A 21,645-nucleotide genomic window follows, 5' to 3' on the forward strand; every position below is an offset into this window, starting at 1 on the left:
CAATTTTTTTTTTTGTCCACCTTGCCCTCTAGTGGCAATGTCACAAGATCACAATCCAGCCTCGATTAAGAGCAGATGGCTTGTCTAAACGGCCTAATATAAACACAACAAAACAACTCATAACGTTGGTAACTTTACATGATTCACAAATAACTGTCGCAATGCACATATTGATGAATCAATATTAATGTATCTTATTCATGAGAAAAAGAGGAATGTATTGAAAGTGCCCTTCAAGTAATGGGGAAGCGTGTGTGCATGTGTGCTGCGTGGAACGGGGAGGGGCATGGGCTTTGTAGCTATTGTAACTACAAAAAATGCGTAATTACCAAGACAGTATATTTTCTCCATTTAATACTGTCCAGTTTAGCACAATGTAAAAAGCAGTTTATTAAAGACACGTAAAAAAAGGATATAAAAGTATGATTGATTGGTACATATTTAGCTATAAATAAAACAGTTGTCGTTGTCAGTGTTGATCCAATGTAATGTTGACCGAGGCCAGGGCATCCACGGCCCAGCTGGGGTACTGGTCACTGGATGGATACATTTTCCTCATGAAGTTCTTCACGAAATCCGGAAACCGGCCGTCGATAATGCTCTGCCTCGCCGAAAGCATCAGGGTGAGCTACGAAAGGAGGCACAGCGTGATGCATTCAGGAGACAACAGGGCTTTTTCATAATCAATTACTAACCATCAGTATGCATAAGAACAGATGGAAGGAAGTCAATTAAAATCGAGTAAAATCGGTTAACAAGTCTGCTTGAGTAATGTCTATTATTTATGGAGACATAAAAAACATAGTAACATTAAATCCCTTCGTTTCTGTTGCCGTTTCAAATATTCAATCTGTTTATACTTTATGTAAATTATAAGCAAATATTGGATGTGTATTTGCATATTCCATAATATTATGCACATAATAACTATGTCAAACTAATGTTAATTTTCCTCTTTTTTTATTATTTGCAAAAAACTATTTTAATGTCTCTATAAATAAAAAAAAGATACTTTACAATGACCATGTAACAAGCACTTGTTGGGATTATCGTCTGAAATGGGCAAATGTGTTAATTACGAAATGCTTTATTTATTCATCTTCACCGCTGCCTTTAATTCTCGTCAAAATTAAATATTGATCTTGATGTTTTCCAAATTCCAAATTCAGATTCATAGAGAACGGCGGGACTAAATCCCTCGTTGACTGAGTCCTGAGCGAATGGGTTAGATAAGTAAGTTTAAGTTAAAGCTGAGTGAATCCGCGTTCTAGTCTCCAACATTTCGTCCTTACTTTGCCACTTGAGGCACATGGGGGGAGAAGCTCCACGTGGACTAAAGGGCTGATTATGCCACGTCGATGCAACGCAATGACCAAGCAGACGCTTCTACGCAGTCGTGCACCTTTTGGTTCTGCGACGGGTTTTAGTGAGCGGACCAATCACAGCCCTAGCTGCTTGATCGCCTCGACCCAAGGCTGAATTGTTGGGAGGCGCACGTCAGGCCCTCGCGGTGGACGCAAGGACGCAATGGGACCTTAAACCCCCTTGCGTTGCGTCGACGTGGAACCATAATCATCTCTTAACACTACTTCAAACGGAACAAAGGAGCTGCTGAAACTGGGAGCTGAACCCCGTGGCCATATTGGAACGAGCAAGCTTTACCAGGTCAAGCATGCTAATAACATTATATATATATATATATATATATATATATATATATTCAGACAATCCAACGCTTGACAGCATGACAATAGCATCACCCTTACTAACCTGGTAGGAAACGTTGTGGATGGTGATATGATGCATAGCGGCCGTGTCGTTCTTGAATAAGGCGTGCAGGTACGCACGGCTGTGTCTGGAACGTAACAAAAAGGGGGAATTCACAAGCACACTCAATCTAACCACATGGCACAAAAATAATAAGCGATCAAACTTAATGTGTTGTTCTTCATTCAAGGTACTCTCTATATTTATATTCCAACATGAAGTCATCTCAGAACCGCTGAGATAAATCTGATGTAGCTTGCAAGCCACAGGGATTCAATTTAAACCCACATTGGCTTTAAACTTGAATGATTTCACTGTTGGTAATTAAAGCTTAAAAGGTCATTTTCTTTGTTTAAAACAGAATCTGTTTCTCTCCTTTATTGATTAAGGGATAAAGAGACAATCTAGGTATTATGAAGGCACCCAACTATATGGTTATCAGGAAGGAATGGAGAAAATAAATAATGGAACCAACGCAGAGTACACAAGCACAAGGTTTTTATCAATATAGAGCAAGCTCATACAAATCCCCTAAGATCTATTGCTTGACCTCGGTTTACCTCTTGCAGGTGGGACACTTGCAATCCGGGTCAATCGGTTGGAAGTCCTTTGCATACTGCTTCTGTTTAACCTGGAGAGACCCCCATGGCACCAGCGCTGAGCCAAACCTCTGGGGGTAGCATGAAGATCATTCAAACCATTGGATTCATTGGCTTGATATTGCATTACTTATTTAAACACTATGAAAGTATAGTTGAAGACCACAGCCCAATTTGAGCATGAGCATGCTTACTGCGGTACGGGTGGGGAAGACGCAGTCAAACATATCACAGCCAAGAGCCACGCAGACGACCAGGTCCACGGCGTAACTAAAGCGAATGAGGACAGAGACATGTCACGCATGGCAATGGTTACAAGTTTCTAGCCATGTGCACAGTAATTGAACAAGACTAATTGAACAAAAACAATGTCCAGAGGCATTTTTGTCCACACTCTGATACACATTTATGAAAGGGACTATATTTCAGGGTGCAAACTCACCACTATATTTGATAGAAGGCAAATATTTTAACTAATACAGCAGCAATGTTAACAGTTTATTCCTGATTGGTTAATAAAGATCCAAGGGGGCATTTTCAATAACAGGATAACTCTTCCTTTTAAAGGACAAATCCGGTGTAAAATGGATCTTACATATGATGATTAAGTATGATAATGAGTTGGAATGTTTGTTTGGGAGCAAAAAAGCGCGTATAGACACATTCTTAAGTTGGCTGTTTTTAGCCGATTCTACCAAAACGCTATAAATTTGGAACGATGGGGGCATGTGTTATGGCAAAAAGGAAATCATTATTTTAAACCACTTAAAAGGCTAGAAGTAGCCCGACTCTTCTTTGGTAGTACAATAAGTGTCTTAACATATAAAACGAGGCATTGATCACTTTGTAAGTGCACAGATTGTTTATTAAAAAATACATTTTATACACACAATACAATCAGTAGTTCAATCTGTACACTTACAAAGTTATCATTGCCTCGTTTTACATGTTCAAGGCCGTGTTGCAGGGTTTATTTTCCAACAAATTTGTGCAATTTGCTTGTTGGTAATAAAGATTTAAACTGTTATTTATTGTATTTAATGTTGTTAGGTATCACAAAACGGAACGAAATACGAAAAGTAGGTACTATTTTAGCGGTTGGCTATTGATTCTTATTCCCCCCAGAATGCATTGCATGACGTCACGTTGGGGAGACACGGACCAAAGCCGCATTGAGACCCTTGAGAGTAGAGACTAGTAAGAGAGTGTTCAGCAGATTATACAGATACATAGATAAATACATAGATATTATATATAGTTAGTATATGCTACACGTGAACCTCCTAAGATGGCGCAATTTGATTGTTTCGCTATCTTGGGATATTGGGCAATATCCCATGATTGACATCTCAAACTCGATATTGTTTTCATCGCAAAATGTCCGCTACTAACAACAAATAAACCTTCGGTCTCGGGGGCTATTCCCCACTATTCACTTCGCCTTCGGCGAATTATTGTTGACTAATAGCCTAGATAGATAGATAGCCTAGTCAAGTCTTTATTAATACCAAACTACACAAATCGTCGGGAATTCATTTAGGTGATTCGGCTCACACAGTATAGCCTACAAGACCACACAGAAGTCTTGTAGGCTATACAAGTCTGACTGGACATACGCAAAATACATCACGTTAAAACTATACACATGCGTTGATAGATAGATAGACAGATAGAAAGATAATTAAATATGTTCTATTATTTGCCTTGCGGAGCCAGCCAATCCTGTGCGCGTATGCAAATTAGCCATGTGCGCCTAACACAAGAGAGACGTAATGTTGAGAAGTCATACTAAAAACGGAAGCAAGCGAAAGCTAAACCAGACTGTATCAATCACATACTTTGGGTCCATTCTAACTTATGGTAAGAGGCTAGTCTTTAAATCTTTGCAGTGACTGAATGTTGATGATAAAACTTTTTATAAGATTGTTTTGCATAAGATGAGTGTGTGCGACTGGCTTCGGCATACTGCATGATTATGAAGACCTTGTGGTTAGTTGTGGTCTTAGTGAAGCAGCCTAGCCTTGGAGTTGGATAAGTTGGAGTGATAGTTTACGGGTGTGCGAGAGTGGGAGAGAGAGCACACCCGCCGTGGTGTCTTTGGCTTGTTGTGGGCTGTCTGTCCGCTGGGTTGGACGATGAGCTTTGTGTATGCGTTCAATGTATCTGCCTGGTCGTATTTGCGGTAGATTGATGATTAAATAATGTCACACCCCGATCGGTTATACTTGCATGCACTCATTTGCAAGTGCACTGATTGCGTGTCCGATAGGCGGTTAGCCCATTATTAGCATTATGCCTTCTATTTCTAGATCTTCGGACTTAGTTTACCGGTACTTACGACATAATCGCTGTCACTAGATATAAAGAAAACCTTGACTTTCAGTCGTTGCTATTCACTGAAAGTAAAAATAAATAAAAGTGTCGTTATTGTATGCACTGCCGTTCATTGACTAGCTCCAGCGCTCATTGCTGCGTTGCTAAATGATAGCAACTCTCCACTCGTTCTCCTCTGACCATGCATTTAATTGGCTTTGATCAGTTCTCGGCAATTCCTCATTTGCCCTCTCAGGTTTGAGAGGTTCGAAATTATACTGCTGTGGGCCATCATACATGTTATTCGTGGTTCTTGCCACCTCTTAGACGCCATAGTTCTAGTACTAGGCTGAGGCTACCTTCCACCACGTCTCCCCAACGTGACGTCATCGCCGAATGGCGTTAGAAAACACCCGTTACTGCCAAAAACGACAAAAACTGGACTTTACCACTATTTGAGACATTTTATAAGTGATACACATATTTTGAGTGCTTTATGTCGTCAATCTGCACAAATCCAACATTAAAAGCAATGGTCAAATGCAACTACCAGCCAGACGTTTCCTTGACAACACTAAAACAATATGCTCAAACTGCCAGGGTAGAATACTCTAATTCTGCTGCATAAATCAATATAAAACAATACCTTTATAGATTAACATAATTTATATCTGATGGTTGGTAACTTTGGTATAAGAGGAATACACTTTTGTGGTTAATTCCTTACATAACCAACTGTGAATCTAATATTAGTGCAAAATGGCTGTGGATATATAGATAGGGTTCAAGCGTCATTTGAGTAAAGTGGCAAGTGGTTGACAGGAAGGCCGATAAGCACCAGAACCAGAAGCAAACTAAAAGAGGGCAACTTACCCAACGCCCATGAGGTAGCGAGGCTTGTGTCGGGGCAGATGGTCGGTGCTGAGCGTCACCATTCTCCAGAAGTCGTCCTTCTCCTCTCCTCCGCTCAGCCCGCCGATGGCGAAGCCTGGCACATCCCGCTTTGTCATTTCTACTCGTCAGTGAGGACACAACAAGTGGAAGGTAGATAGGGTACCAGTGTTTTTTGCAAAGACGTTGAAAATAAAATGCACTGTTGAGGCAGGCCTTACAATTTCAGGAAAAAATAAAAGGTGTAAAGGTATCCGTTTAGTAGTGAACAAACGTACCGTCGAGGCAGGTCTTGCGCAGGTCTGCGCTCAGGCCTCCCTGGATGATGGCAAACAGGTTCTGCTTCTCTGGGTTTTGATTCGCCCCTATGCAGCGGTCCAGCCAGCGTATGGAGCGGTGCATGGCTTCCTCTACACGAGGACCCGTCACCGTGCTACTGACCACGTCGTCCAGCTGCATCATGATGTCGGATCCTGAATGGGCAGACACTTGAGGTCACTTCAAGCATTCAGCGCTGGTGTTCTAAAATAGGGAGACTTGACGAAAAGTCAGACCCTGACCGAGGCTGTTTTGTATTTCGATGGACTTCTCTGGCGTCAGGAGAATCTCATTGCCATCATAGGGAGATTTAAATTTGACACCTTCCTCCGTAACCTCGGAAAGTTCAACAAGAGACACCATCTGGAACCCCCCGCTGTCCTGTAACAAGCAGGGAAGTTGTTGCTGCCACAATTTCATGTTACAGACCATACGTAGTATCTTCCATAAGCTCTCCTATTACAACATTGCTGTTAAAGGCACCCAGTGCAACTTTATGTAAACATTCAATGAAAAATAAACATTCAATTCAACGTCGTTGTGTGGTGAGAACTGATAGAAAATCGTAAACAACAACAATCGCCGGTGGGGAGAAGCCATTTTTCCATTGACTGGAAGCCTGCTTTATTTATTGTAGGTTACAAAAAATAAAGAAAATGGCGGCATTGTTGTTGTTATCGATTTTCTATCAGTTCTCACCACACAACGACGTCTCATCTTTGCTGCTTGAATGTCGGTATGTAATGGTATGGAGTTATTGAAACTTACTACGTGTAAAAAAGACTAGAAATTGAATGTTTATTTTTAAGCCTCGAAAGTTGCACTGGGTGCCTTTAATACAAAACAATTCCGTTATTACAGTGGTTACAAACAAGTCCATTGGTCCATTGGTTTAACAACTCACAGTTAGGAGATTCCTCTTCCAGTTCATGAAACCATGCAAACCATTGGCTTTCTCGATCAACGCTGGCCCCTATTAACAACAGTGCGTGCGTTTAATATATGGCATATGCTTAGGCCTACATCATCCATATTATCGTTTTAATTTGCATGCTTCTTGTTAGGTTATGAATCTAGCCAGTGTGTTATGCGTTTACCTACCGGTCTCATACCTAAATGGTATGTGTTGCCGAGGCATATTTTACATCCAAGATCCTCTAATTGATCCGAAGTGATACCTTTTAGAGTTCCTTGAGTGCCAACCGGCATGAAAACGGGCGTGTTTACGAGAGAATGTGGCAATTTAAGATCACATGCTCTTGCTTTTGTCACCGGACATTCTGCGATAATTCGCAAAGTAAGTGGAGAAACCGCAGAGAGAGATTTTAATGAAGGCATGCTCGTTTTTGAAGCAACTACATCTGATGCACTATCTATGGGCGCAGCCATATTGGATTGTCAAAACACGTACATGACGTACATCAAAGGGTCGGAACCTTTGGGTGATTGACATTCCAAGTGACCATTGGAAGAATAGTTTGCATCGCCAATGTAGCTAATAACGTGTCTCAAAGGGAGATTGACATTTCAACTGACCATTGACATGGTACTTTTTAAATATTATGTAAACGCCCCTTAAAAGGCAGCGAGCTCAGCCAATGGATGTGTCTCATTCATCGATAGCAGGGCAGGCGGTTCTCTCCAACCACGGGGCGGCTCTGGTTTCCAACGTAGAGTCATAATAATGAGAGGGAGAAAAGTGTACATATATGATATAAACATTTATGTGTACACTCATGTTAAAAGTGTACATATTATGTACACTTTTAACATGATTGTACATATGAATGTATTGAAACCCCGGTAGAATAACGAGGTAAAGATATGTTTCAAATTGGAAAATAATTGTATATTCAACATTGGGCACAATCATGGAAAGGCTCATTTGGGAACTGGGAGAAACTACTTTGATTTTCAATAAAGAAAAGCATGTCCCCACTTTGTTGATAGTAAATAATTAAGGTATTTTCGACCTTGCAAAAAGGGCGAAAAATAAATGAATGATTCATATTGTCCTTAAATGAAAACCAAACATATCTTAGTCCATGGCCACTATCATGCTTTTGACACCTGTCTTTAAATAACATAAACGATTACTTTACATTCGCTTTTTTTTTTTTTTTTTTTTTTTTTTTTTTTTTTTAAAGTTGTTCATTAAAGTCGAGATTTGGATCAGAATCAATCCGCATCACTACCTTTAGCCCATTATCATTTTTCATTGTAAAATATTTCCAGATACCCTCTCCCGGCTAGGAGAGCCATTTTGAACCCGTTCTGTCTGAGCTTCGAGTGGGCGGTGCTTACAAAGACACACGCACACACACACACCCACACCCACACACACACACACACACACACGCGCGCACACACACACGCACACACACACTCTCTTCTTATTTTATCTGTATGGTTTCAACCGATCCCGGATGGCGATATTTAGAAGGAAGTTTTGTTTTTGCGAGTTTTTTATCCATTTTAGCCGACTTGACGAGCAAACCCGTTGAAAGAACACGGACACCTTTATGTGTATATATAATAATCACAAACTGCCTACAAAACATCGAGGGAACAGAGGTAGGAGCTGTGGGAGAGAGTGAAACACCGCACTTTATAGTAACCTGAACACCTTCCTGCTAAGCTAACATTGACTAGCTTTTACGAGCTAGCCTCTGGTTTGTGTTGAGGGACTGATCCAACCAAACGAAGCCATGGGGAACCGGGGGATGGAAGATCTGATCCCCCTGATCAACAAACTTCAAGACGCTTTCAGCACTATTGGCCAAAGTTGTAATTTGGACCTCCCTCAAATCGCTGTGGTCGGCGGACAGAGTGCTGGGAAAAGCTCTGTCTTGGAAAATTTCGTTGGCAGGTTTGTGTCGCTGACTGTTGACATATTTTCTTCTTTGCATGGTTATCAATGATTCATCTATACCACATTCTCTTTGTACCTGCTGTTTGATTGTTTTCATTCTCGTTGTTGCAACGGATTCAATGTGTATATGAGTCACAGTTTACCAGCCTATCCATTAGGGCTGATGCTATGTTGTTGCCTAGCGCACATGTAACACTGAGGAAAAAAAACGAAATTGACCCAATAGTTAATTCATTTATGACCTGGACGCTCCCTAAAGCCACTGACAGAACGGTTTAGTATGATATTTTGTGCGGTGCTCGTACAACCTCTGGAGTTGGCTACTTACTTCACCTCTAAAACATTTTCTCTAAACATGCCGTGCGTGCAACGCAGGATTTTGAGATACACTAGCAGATTGCTATCTTTCTTTCTGCCATCCCTATAGCCTCTCCTGAAAATATACATATTAATTATTTTTTTGATTGCATGCCACACCCATAATGTTTTTAAAGTCAAGGTCTAAAGCTCTAAAGCAAAAGTAGGACTGTATAGATTGGGGCATTCCGTACCTAATAAAGGCAAATATTGTAGCAATTGGATAAACATTAACTAGCCTTAAGGATATGTCCTAGTGCTTTGGGATTAATCACATGACTAATAGTATTTTCTTTTCTCCTGATGTCACATTGCACACGTATTACTACCTCTAAATAAGTGCTTATGCCATGTATAGTCATGATTGCCAAAACCTCATCTTCCCCTTTTGAATGGATACGGTGTGGTAGGCTTTGACAATAGTCACTTTGCAATAGTCACTTTGCAGCAATTATCTGTGTCTTCTGAACAGTAACCCTCAGGCCTTCATGCACACAGATCCTTCCCTCTCCAACCCGTCCAGGCGTCCTATCCTACACATTAGTATGAGTAATATCACCCTGCAGTCACAAGGCACGTTTCTCACGAGCATCTTGTTGAGCAGGTTTCCTTCATTTTTTAAAAGACTATGGCAGGCAAGTGTTTGACCCCACCCATTTAGGACAAACCCACACACACACAATTATACAAAGCATACTGGTATGCAGGCATGCAGGCATAAGGCAACAAGTATGCTTCATTTGAATATGCATTTGTATGCTTCCTCTTAACCGAATAGAGCGGGCAACTCGCATTTATTTTGAGTGGCAATCGTGTAGTCCGATGACACCTGACACACGTTTGCCCTCGTAAACATGAGCAGCCTGAGCCCATGAAGCTATCTGAGCTGTTGATACTTTGATGGAAGAAAAAAAAGTGCAATGAAAAATATTGGGGGACTCCATAAAGCCCTTTAAAACCACTCTGGAGGAAGAGACACACACACACACACACACACACACACACACACACACACACACACAGGGAGGGGGATAGGTTTTATATAGATAAGAGCCAAAGGGTGGCACTTCTGTTCGCAGGCTTGCTTACGCAGAACTGAGGTGTGACTCATTCTTTGTTTAAGAGACCTATTCAGAGTGCGGGCCTGGAAGTGGCCTGTTCTGCTGCTACCATGACTTCACCCACAGGTGATAGCAGGTGCACCTTGCACTGGCCATCCTTCACATGTAGTAAAAGTGAGATAGTGTCCCTGTGTGCTATGCTTCAAGTTGTACAACACAGTATCTGTACCACTTTAAATTGTACCATACAGTAAAGTGGTGAATAAAGTATAAGTATAGTAGCATACGCACGATGCGCAATCGTACGTAGACTGTGGCTGTATTTAAATCGGCTGTCTTTTGCTGGATTTGTGTTGAAAAAAAGAGGGTGTGTGTGTTTTGCGTGCAAGCAAAGGCTGAGTGTTTACTATAGCATAATGAGCTCTCTTTCCCAGTCTGCCGTCGCTCCTCAATGGGATGGGAATACCCCCGTCGCAGAGTGACACACACACACACACACACACACACACACACACACACACACACACACACACACACACACACACACACACACACACACACACACACACACACACACACACACACACACACACACACACACACACAGAGAGACACACAGAGATGTAGCCATAACAAGGGTACAAATGAGCCTCTTCTTCACCATGCCACATTGAGGACCACAGAGTGATGTCATGTTCTCCGATTGGTTAAGAAACCACGCAGAGTTCGCAATCCCCTGTCGCTGTCAATATACATGCCATCTCTATTAGTCTTCTTGCTTATTGCATCGTTTTCTCTTCTCCCAGACAGCATGCTGATAGGGAAGTCAGCCAGGCCAGACAGTTTCCCCTCGAGGGCCTCTGTGCTTTGACCTCTATGTGCTCCGATGCTGTTCAGCTTGCTGTGTTGTTGTGGATGAGATGGGGGGCCTGTTCTCACTCCCGAGACTGCCAGGGGGATGGAAACTCAGTGGCCGGTTGTTGTTGTTGTTGTTGTTGTTGTTGTTGTTGTTGTTGTTGTTGTTGTTGTGGTGGTGCGTGTCCTGTCACACACAGGCTAATCAAATCACCAACTGAAACAATGGCCTTGGGTGTGTGTGTGTTTGTTTGTGAGTGTTCTTGTTTGGGTTTTAATCGGTTATGTGTGTGTGTTTCTTGCAACATCCTATTTGGGTGGATGCCGAGGCTTTTAAGGGGAATTTGCAGATGCATTGGGTTATTATTTTTCAGTGATGAGTTTTAGACCCAATTCAAGACCCGGTATGAATAAGTAATGAGACAAGTCACCACCTGCTGGTCGTGGTGCTCATTACAGAGGAAAGTAATCGTCTCATGAGTGGACTCACCAGGGTCAATGTTCAGTGTCTATTTGGAAACGATTACATTTATAATACAATCAATATAATTATAGACACGGGAAGGCACAAAATACCATATGGCCCTAAACCACTCCATTTAATATGTGACAAAGTCAAGCTCATCATTCACATCATTTGTCACTGATTATGTGGTTGTCTCCCATTGCAGATAAATTGAAGGTACAGATATCAAATTGTCTAGACTGGCTGGCGATTCATTGAAACTGTGGATGACCTTAACCTTTTGAAATATTCAAACATGACACTAATGTTGTAGCATCACTTCCTGCCTTCTGGGTGTAATTGTATTTGATCTCTGGTGTTCTTTAGAAGACCCAGACACTTTCCAGCTATCCCACGCTTACAATGCACGTATAGAAACCACAAAAGCTGAAACATGTACGGTTAATGTGTGTGTGTGTGTGTGTGTGTGTGTGTGTGTGTGTGTGTGTGTGTGTGTGTGTGTGTGTGTGTGTGTGTGTGTGTGTGTGTGTGTGTGTGTGTGTGTGTGTGTGTGTGTGTTACTTTGTCGTGATGTCATTGTCCTGGAGGGGGGTGGGGGGTGCAAGGTCATATCTAGCAATGCAAGCTGGCATGGGCTGGGACCTTTATCTGATAGGCTGCTAGCAGGCTAAATAATGATATCGCTACAATACCGGTTTGCCAACTCCTGAAAAGCAGGTTCTGGAAGCCATGTAATAAACAAGTTGACAACATTCCAATTCTAGCATTCTGATATAATAAATAAATATAAACAGACTCGTATATTATTGATGTAAACTTTACATGTATTAGAATTTAGTCTATTTATCACTTAGAATTTAGTCTATTTGTCACTTTACATTGTAAAGTGTGTTTTCAATGGTTTACAAACTCACTCATTTAGCGTAACCACAAAAGTGATCGTATTTCCCACCAAACTGTGACCAGCGCAGTGCTTTTGGTGCCCGGGGTGAAAACTGACAGGCTGCTGTGGGAATGCGGGTCACCACGATTATAGGTTTGGTGCAACGTAAAAGATCCTTTAGAATTAGCCTTGTCTTACCAAACCACACTCTTGCTTGTGTATTTACACCCTCATAATAACATGTTGCAGCCGCACCGTCTATCTTTCTTCCTGTCTCTCACGGACCCACGCAGACACGCGTACAAACACCAATTAAAACCTGGTGATTTGGTTTAGAAACCACAGAGAAGTGGCACTGTGGAAAAGCTGGTGTAGACGTTTCTTCTTTCTCGCTGTCCTCCTCTCTTTCTCTGCGCAAGAGTAGGTAACCCAAAGACTGCGATGGGTCTCTGCCCGGACATGCATAATGCATGAAATGAAACGCAATCTGTTCAGCCTCTTCTATCATTTACAGCACATCAATAATGGAAGTCTGGCCCCTCTGTTCTCTTGAAGTAGGCCTTTGCTTTCCTATCAGTGGCTTTCTAGGGATGATTGACCAGATGGGTTGAGCCAATTTGAAAAGGGAGAGACAATAGCCTTTTTCCTCTGGGCGTTTTCATGGCCTACGGTCCAGTCGACGCCGGCCCGGCCCTCATGCCCTCGTTAATGTGTGGCTACTAGATGTCACACACACGGTGGACCGCCGCTCTGAGGCGGTGGTTCCTCGGCCCGGGGCCCAAGCCAGAGCACCGTGTGCCTGCAGAGTCCCATTAGGCAAACACATTAGCATTTAAAGGACCCCTGTTGATGCCGTCCTCTAATTGGCCTCTTTACTCTCTGTCTGTCACTCTCTCGCACTCTCCCACGCGCCCTCTCTTCCCCTCTAACACTGAGTCGAGCCACGGCCACCAGGGCTTTCTCTTTTGTGAGTCACGGTGACACATACCCCCCCCCGTACGCGTACGCTCTGCATTATGTGCCGGACAATACTCATGCCTGGTCACACAGACTGGTGATTTTTTTTCTAGAATGTTTCCCCCCCCCGACTGTTTCAGCATAGGGTGAAATGCCTGGAATATAGCAGTCAATGGCTGCTCCTCCTACTCTCTCCGTCTCTCTCTCTCTCCCACTCTCTTTTTCTCTCACTCTGGTCGTCTCTCTCCCCCGCTGTCATGTGGCTGGCAGTATTTTGAGTCCAAGTCGGGAGCCACATAGTACAATATCCTCCCACCCTAAGGCTGGTCAATATGGCCACTTTGGAGGCAAAGGGAGGAGGAAGCTAGGAGAGCGATTAGATAACGGAGCATGGAATTGGCAGGGATCCCCTGATACAATATCACATTGATTTAAGGGTGACCATATGATTGGTATTGAAACTCTGTAACTATTGCAATTCTATAGTTATACGGTGATGCGATATTAAGAACATAAAGTACAGAAAGACAATATAGCGCCCTCTGTAGGATAGTACCATTAATATGGTTCAGTTAAGCTAACGTTCGTTTTTATTTTAAACCAAAATAAAAGCTAATTTGCCAGCTAGGGTTGGCACGACTGCCCGCCCTGTGTTGGTGATCCACCCCATGTGTGGAGCGTTTTACCCTCGCATTGCGCAGGGTACGGAGCTGTCAGGGGCAGAGCAGATGGGTCAAGAGAAAAGGGCCCTATGATGACTGCTGACCTAACAGTTTCCCCAGGAACCCGGTCACTTCAAGAGGAATGTGCAAGCATGGCTGCCAAAAAGACCCCCCCCCCCCCCCCCCGTGCCCCCCCTGTCCCCGTCTTATTTCCTTTTAAGTTGAGCTTCCTGTAAGTACACTCTCTTTTAGCACGGCCAATGCCCCCCCCCCCCCCCCCCCCCCCTCTTAGACATATGGCTTCGTTTGACCTTTTGTGCGAGGCAAGGCTGCGCTGAAAATGCATGCCATTCATTAATTGTGCACTGAGGTGGCGAGACACACTAGTGGAAAACTGTGCTTTTGAAAGGGGATGCAGCCGGCCATTGTTAGGTATAGTGTATCCCTCTTTTGACTTATTTAGGTTATTTGTCGATCGCCGCAATGCTCTCATTGGTGACCCCTCCAGTCAGGGGCCCACCGAAGGCCCACCGTTATTGACTGAAGCCGGGCCCCCCCCCCCCCCCCCTCTAGTCTCTACCCCCCCCCTCCTCCTCCAAACGCAGCCACAGAGCCGTCAAATTCCTCCATGAGGAAGTAGCTTGTCGATTGGAACGCGCGCTGCATGGTGAAATCAATGTATGTCCGCATCAAGGCAACAGTGTACGTGCGTGCTGTGTACGAACTGATCCCTGCGGTTCTAATGATTAGAGAAAATGACTCACATTTGATTTGGACTTGGGGGAGGTTGGGGGGGTGGGGGGGGGGACTTTAAGGTGTGAAATTCCTTGTCGCTCATCAATTTACTCCCTGGCCCTGCCGGGAGGAAGTGGACCTTTGGTGTAATGAATAATTCTTTTTTCCGTCTCCCTCTTTCCTCATCTTTTACTGTACTCCACCCTGCCATCCTTATCCTACCGTCTGTTTTCTCCCTGGTTTTTGTTATTTCTTTCTATTCCTATCGGATTCTCCTGTCACTCTCTCTGTGTGTGTGTGTGTGTGTGTGTGTGTGTGTGTGTGTGTGTGTGTGTGTGTGTGTGTGTGTGTGTGTGTGTGTGTGTGTGTGTGTGTGTGTGTGTGTGTGTGTGTGTGTGTGTGTGTGTGTGTGTGTGTGTGTGCGTATCCCTTGTCTATATCTCTGTGTCTTCCTTGATGATGCCGGTCTTACTCATCTCTCTCTTTCAGGGATTTCCTCCCTCGCGGCTCTGGCATTGTGACCCGCAGACCTCTCATCCTACAGTTGGTCAACAACAAAGCAGGTAAGAGTCACAGACTTAGGCCCAATCCCATTTCTACCCCTTACCCCTTACCCCTTACCCGTACCCCTTCAAAACAAGGGGGAGGGGTAAGTGGTAGAAATGGGATTGGGCTTTAACCTGCCGTTCCCTCCACCATGCACACCACCATCGATCTACTCTCCAGTACAGCTGTTTACTAGGTTTACCTTCAACCAGCAATTATGGTAGTATAATTTTGTCCTAGTTAGATAATGAGGACAAACTGATTAGACTCGTTTGAAAGCATATTTGGCATGACTGTTTATTTAGATTTTCTGAAATGTGTGAACAGGTGTAATAACAAGACTAGTAAAGTGTTGTAGTCTGACTTTGATGGATAATGTGCTATCAAATGCCACATTTGCGTCCTCCTTCCCTCCTCATCCCTCCCTCCCTGTCCCTCCCTCCCTCCCTCCCTCCCTGTCCCTCCCTCCCTCCCTCCCTCCCTCCCTCCCTCCCTCCTTCTGAGAGCAGAGTATGCCGAGTTCCTGCATTGCAAAAACAAGAAGTTTGTGGACTTTGAGGAGGTTCGGTCGGAGATCGAAGCGGAGACCGAAAGGATAACTGGCTCCAACAAGGGCATCTCTCCCATCCCCATAAACCTTAGGGTTTATTCCCCGAATGGTACCTGAGCAGCCTCCCCCATTCACTCCCTCACTCACTCACTCCCTCACTCACTCACTCACTCACTCACTCACTCACTCACTCACTCACTCACTCACTCACTCACTCACTCACTCACACACTCACACACTCACTCACACACTCACACACTCACACACTCACACACTCACTCTCACACTCTCACACTCTCACACTCTCACACTCTCATATTCACTCACTCACTCTCACACTCTCATATTCACTCACTCACTCTCACACTCTCATATTCACTCACTCACTCTCTCACACTCTCATATTCACTCACTCACTCTCATATTTACTCACTCACTCTCACACTCTCATATTCACTCACTCACTCTCTCACACTCACTCACTCACTCTCATATTCACTCACTCCACTCTCTTACATTCACTCACTCACTCACTCTCTTACACTCACTCACTCCCTCACTCACACAAGTCACGAGTGTGATGTCCGCCACCGTTTTGTTAGGAGTCCTAACAAAACTGTTTCGGACATCACACACGCCAGTCCAAACACAGCCCTTAAATCGCCCCCCCTCTGGGCCTCTTCCTTTCAGTCCTGAACCTGACCCTCATCGACCTCCCGGGGATGACCAAGGTTGCTGTGGGCGACCAGCCGGTGGACATCGAGCACCAGATCAGGGACATGTTGATGCAGTTCATCACCAAGGAGAGCTGCCTGATCCTGGCCGTGACCCCGGCCAACACCGACCTGGCCAACTCGGACGCCCTGAAGATCGCCAAGGAGGTGGACCCCCAGGGTGAGGCGTCCCCCACAAAGCATCTATAGAAAGAGAACTCTCTTATTCAGGGACTATATGTGCATGTATTGAAAGCAAATGGAGGCCATAAGGATTTGGGGAACGGCAAAACGTCTAGATATAACGAATCCATCTTAAAGGTGACATGCCACCAGGTGTGAGTGTGATTATCCGTGACAAGCCGTTTAGAAGATCGGCCTCTTCTGACATCACAAATGGGCGTGTCCTCCTAGATGTATGACGGATAGATGAGCAACGTTTGCTACGGTCCACTTTGTAGGCGGGTAGATTGATCTATCCAGCACAGATCTAGGTGGACACGCCCACTTGTGATGTCGGAATAGGCTGATTTTTCAAAACGGCTTGTAACGGCCAATCACACTCGCACACACTTTTCTTTTATACACAACAAGGTCTTCGCACCATCGGCGTCATCACCAAACTGGACCTGATGGACGAGGGCACGGACGCAAAGGACATCCTGGAGAACAAGCTCCTGCCCCTGCGACGAGGTAGGCCCGCCGGCCGCAGACGGCCCACGCAGAGAAAGCTCTCCTTCCTCTGCCGGAGGCCTGTGTTGACTCTGGGCGTCGGCGCGTTGCGTGTATCGTTGTCGTCCCCCCAGGCTACATCGGCGTGGTGAACCGCAGTCAGAAGGACATCGACGGGAAGAAGGACATCGGCGCCGCCATGGCCGCCGAGAGGAAGTTCTTCCTGTCGCACCCGTCCTACAGACACATAGCGGAGCGCATGGGCACGCCTCACCTGCAGAAGGCCCTCAACCAGGTCCGTTGGATCGGCTCGGACCAGGACAGCTCGGAGTTGTTATGGATCCACTGGCATGCATACTGTATAGTGTTGACTGCTAAATACTCCAAACTGGTTCCCCCCTCCCGGCGCTAGCAACTGACGAACCACATCCGGGACACGTTGCCGGGACTGCGCAGCAAGCTGCAGAGCCAGTACCTCGGCCTGGAGAAGGAGGTGGCGGAGTACAAGAACTTCAGTCCAGATGACCCCCAGCGCAAGACCAAGGCCCTGCTGCAGTGAGTGCACTCACCCCCCCCCCCCCCCCCCCACTAACACGGATGTTTGTCCTTTTGGATGGGGCTGAAATAAACCATTACCATGTCAGCATCAGGATTCTTTGCATCGGTTGACCTAAAAACATTTTTATTTCTGTAATGGAAGCAAATAAATGATACCGTCCTACAGAGGGCGCTGTACTGCATTCGCCTGTGGGCAATTTGCACCACCTAGGTTCTGTTCTGTATGGCTCATTTAAAAATGCATTGACTTTTTTTTTGAAATCATATTGGAATGTTAACAGAATTGTAGTATTGAGATATACATTGCATCGAGAAAAACATGGCATTATTATATTATTGAGATCCCTGCCAAGTCCAATTATTCTGCGTGTTCGACCTTGACCTTTGTTGTTTCTCTTTACCCCTCCCCCCCTCCCCTCCCCTGCGTGGTTCAGGTTGGTGCAGCAGTTCGGGGTGGACTTTGAGAAGTGCATCGAGGGCTCCGGCGACCAGGTGGACACCAACGAGCTGTCGGGCGGTGCTAAGATCAACCGCATCTTCCACGAGCGCTTCCCCTTCGAGCTGGTCAAGGTGGGAAACGCACGCTTGTGTGTATGTGTGTGCGCGGCGCACACACACACAGACACACACAGACACGCACACACGATACCACGCTGTGAGATGGCCTTGACCTTGAGCTGGTCAAGGGGGGACACACACACACACACTTGCGCGCACAGTCGCACACACACACACACACGATACCGTGCTGTGTGGACGTCTGTCTCACAGCGTGGTATTGTGTGTGTACAAGTGTGCATTTCTGGATCAAGTAGCGAAGTGTCCCCCGCACACAGATACACATACACAGATGCACACTCACGCGAAGCACACGATGCACACGCACACGATACACACACGATACCGGGCTGTGGTATCACGTGTGTGTGTGTGTGTGTGTGTGTGTACAAGTGTGCACGTTTGTGTGCATGAAGTACAGGACAGATGTCTCTGGACTCTAATGCTTAGCGCAGTCCCCTCCCTACCCCGGTAGGCGTGTGTAATGGGTTGCTTGCTAACGGTCTTGTATGCTACGTCCCTCCAGATTGTGTTTGACGAGAAGGAGCTGAGGAGGGAGATTAGCCACGCCATCAAAAACGTCCACGGTGTCAGGCAAGTAGAGTGCTAGCAGCCTCTGGAGTCCATAGATGTAGTCAGGCAGAGGCCACACTGTGTTCTGTCCCTCTGCTAACTCATCGTCCTCTCCCCGTACGACATCCCTAGATTCGGCGCTAACACGGTTTCGACCGCAATGTATTTTTTTTGCAGCCGCCATCTGTGAAACTTGAGAAAAAAGGGGTCCTGTTCCGCGCTTGCCTTCCGGGTCACTTCTGCTTCTCTGTGGTCCTGTGTGAACACGAACCATCTGACCTTTCTGTCTCTCCCGCTCTGTGGTTTTCTGCTAATGCACACAATCCATCATGATGTTCGGTTTTGTTATGATTTAGCCACAGTTTTCTTGCTTCCTTTTATCATTTTATTTTTTTGGATGTCACTTCCTGTCTGTCTGTTATGATGTTACCTCCTGTCTGTTTGTTGAATGTGACTTCCTGTCTGTTCTTTTGGATGTCAGTCCTGTCTCTTTGTTGGATGTGACTTCCTGTCTGTTCTTTTGGATGTCAGTCCTGTCTGTTTGTTGAATGTGACTTCCTGTCTGTTCTTTTGGATGTCAGTCCTGTCTGTTTGTTGAATGTGACTTCCTGTTTGTTTGGATGTGCCTTCATGTCGGTGTGTGTCAATTTCTGTTCTATCCTCTCGGACCTCTGGGGTCCGAGAGGAGTGGTTAGCACTGCTGCCTCACAGCAAGAAGGTTCTTGGTTCTAACCCCCTTTTCTCCCCCCACACCATAAAACATGCAAGTTAAGACACTCCTACACTGCCCATAACCGAGGCAAGGGCACTGCATCTGGAGCTGGTTCCCGAGTGTAACCCTGTGGGACTCCGGGCATAGGATGGGTTGAATGTAGAGACTGGATTTCCCCGCAGGATTTATGAAGCATATCCCACGTGTATCCATTGTTCCGATCCCCCGTGTTTGTCTTGTCTGTCTGTTTGCTCGCATGCTCTTGTCCTCGTTTAACTCTGTCGTCTCTGTCCGCCCTCTGCGCTTGTGTCTCCCTCTGTGCGTCCGCAGAACGGGCCTGTTCACCCCCGACCTGGCGTTTGAGGCCATCGTCAAAAAGCAGATCGTTAAGCTGAAAACGCCCTGTCTCAAATGTATCGATCTGGTCATTCAGGAGCTCATCAACACGGTCAGGCAGTGCACCAACAAGGTACTGCAGCCGTCCAACATCTCCCGACCCCAGCCTGGGCACGGGGGCCGGCAGGTGGTTAGTGGGGGGTCCGGGTGTAATCACACTCACCCCATGGATGGGAGAGGGGGGGGGGGGGGAGGGTTCACCGTCACACAATAACACCTCTGCCTCTTGTTGTTCCTGTGATTGGGGAGGATGAGAGGAAAAAAGGTGTTGCGTGCGGTTCACCCCACTCCCCCCTCCCTCCGTCTGCCGCCCCACTCTCTGACCGCCACGGCCCCGCCCGGCCGGCCCTGTGCCCGGGCAGCGCTGTCTTGTTGTGGAGTGTTGTGACGCGTCCGCTGTCGCCGTGGCGATGAGATGTTCACTCGGGGGGGGGGGGGGGTGTGCGTGGATCGCCATGCCCCCCCAGCATCTCTGGACTCGTCCCGTTGGACAAGCGGCAGGCCTCAGGGGTTCACCTGGCTTATTGGCGCTGTGGTTGTCCTCCCAACACAGGGGTACCTAGGTACCGATCAATTATTGTTATGTGTCCCCTAGTTGGCCCCGTGATACAGGGGCCCGCGGGCTTGCTAAGACTCTGAGATGACCTGCCACTTGTCCTAGGCCTCGTCTTCTTTGAAAGCGAGTCCTCTATTTTTCTTTGAAAATTGTTAACCAGATCACCAACTAAACACCACTACTTCTTCCTCTTCTCCCGTCACTCTATTTTCCTCTCTCCCTCCTTCTCTCTTCATGCATCCCCCACTCAACTAACCCCCACGCACCCACCCCGCCATGCCCTCTCAGAACGGGCCTCTTCACCCCCGACATGGCCTTCGAGGCCATGGTCAAACAGCAGATCCGCAAACTGAAAGCGCCCAGCCTCAAATGTGTGGACCTGGTGGTGTCCGAGCTCACCGCGCTCGTCATGAAGTGTGCCGCCAAGGTAACCAGGGGGATAACGAAAGGGACGGGATCATAGGAGATGACCCTGTTTTCAGAACACATTCCCTCATCCGCCAACGAAGATGGACGCGCTTATGTTATCGACAGCTTCCAGCAATCACCCCCACCCCACATGGTCACCCATCTCTCGCTTGGTACTATTCAACCATCTCTCCCTGGGTCCTGCTCCTCTCAATCCTTTTGTGGAAGCCTACAAATGACTATACCTCCCCCCCTCGCCACGTTTCCTCCTCCTGCTGTACCACCTTTGGAGCACCTTTAAAATGTGTGCTCACACTCCCTCTTCATCCTCCCCTCCTCTTCTCTCCCTCCTCCTAAATACCTCACTTTGATGTCCTCACATGAAAGTGAACTTGTTTATTCCCATGCGCTTAGCGCTGACCTACGCTTCCCTGCACTGCCCCCTCCCCTGCAGAATGCTCAGGCCTAGTGATACAGAGGCCCTCTCCTGCCCGGGCGTCCTCTAGTTTTGGCCCCCGCAGTGGGCTGTGCTTCGCGGTCTCACTGACCCACATGGCAGATAGTCATGCTGCTATCGGCCTCGCCGGATGGAAAGGCAACGATGCAGAGAGAGGGACCGATAACGACTATCCCCTCAAGGCTCTCTCTGATTGGGGCCCGTTAGTGA

The 21,645-nt window shown here is 46.1% G+C and overlaps 2 protein-coding genes across 14 annotated transcripts in view; one reads left to right on the forward strand and one right to left on the reverse strand.

The window, feature by feature from the left end:
• Positions 1–339: 339 nt before the first annotated feature.
• On the reverse strand, positions 340–7,350 carry qtrt1 (queuine tRNA-ribosyltransferase 1). The gene is made up of 9 exons (XM_060036553.1): positions 6,990–7,350; positions 6,793–6,861; positions 6,131–6,269; positions 5,849–6,043; positions 5,553–5,691; positions 2,561–2,636; positions 2,328–2,437; positions 1,771–1,855; positions 340–628 (listed from the first exon to the last, which is right to left on the reverse strand). Exons 1-9 carry the CDS (start codon positions 7,275–7,277, stop codon positions 470–472), a joined length of 1,260 nt encoding a protein of 419 aa, XP_059892536.1. The 5' UTR covers positions 7,278–7,350; the 3' UTR covers positions 340–469.
• A 915-nt stretch (positions 7,351–8,265) lies between these two features.
• The window catches only part of dnm2a (dynamin 2a), a 30,555-nt gene continuing 17,175 nt past the window's right edge, over positions 8,266–21,645 (forward strand). For 5 of the 13 annotated variants that reach the window (XR_009522814.1, XM_060036564.1, XM_060036588.1 and 2 more), the window contains exons 1-10: positions 8,266–8,757; positions 15,226–15,299; positions 15,792–15,941; positions 16,523–16,726; positions 17,140–17,238; positions 17,352–17,512; positions 17,630–17,772; positions 18,210–18,345; positions 18,860–18,927; positions 19,949–20,087. Coding sequence is in view for 12 of the 13 variants with exons in the window: in XM_060036564.1 (XP_059892547.1) it covers positions 8,597–8,757; positions 15,226–15,299; positions 15,792–15,941; positions 16,523–16,726; positions 17,140–17,238; positions 17,352–17,512; positions 17,630–17,772; positions 18,210–18,345; positions 18,860–18,927; positions 19,949–20,087 (1,335 nt within the window). In the remaining variant the exon portion in view is untranslated. Of the gene's footprint in view, positions 8,758–15,225; positions 15,300–15,791; positions 15,942–16,522; positions 16,727–17,139; positions 17,239–17,351; positions 17,513–17,629; positions 17,773–18,209; positions 18,346–18,859; positions 18,928–19,948; positions 20,088–20,858; positions 20,998–21,645 lie in introns of all 13 variants that reach the window. The other 8 variants (XM_060036572.1, XM_060036618.1, XM_060036638.1 and 5 more) reach the window with 2 other exon arrangements.

This window comes from Gadus macrocephalus, chromosome 2 (genome assembly GCF_031168955.1).
Source record: "Gadus macrocephalus chromosome 2, ASM3116895v1".
NCBI lineage: Eukaryota > Metazoa > Chordata > Actinopteri > Gadiformes > Gadidae > Gadus > Gadus macrocephalus.

Bases quoted from the DNA above. Each gene is read 5' to 3' on its own strand.
- qtrt1 (XM_060036553.1), bottom strand. From the start codon at position 7,277: ATGGCTGCGCCCATAGATAGTGCATCAGATGTAGTTGCTTCAAAAACG. The intron at 6,044-6,130 runs GTCAGGGTCTGA...CTGCCCATTCAG, and splicing joins CGAAATACAAAACAGCCTCG to GATCCGACATCATGATGCAG. The intron at 1,856-2,327 runs GTAAACCGAGGT...GTTACGTTCCAG, and splicing joins AAGTGTCCCACCTGCAAGAG to ACACAGCCGTGCGTACCTGC.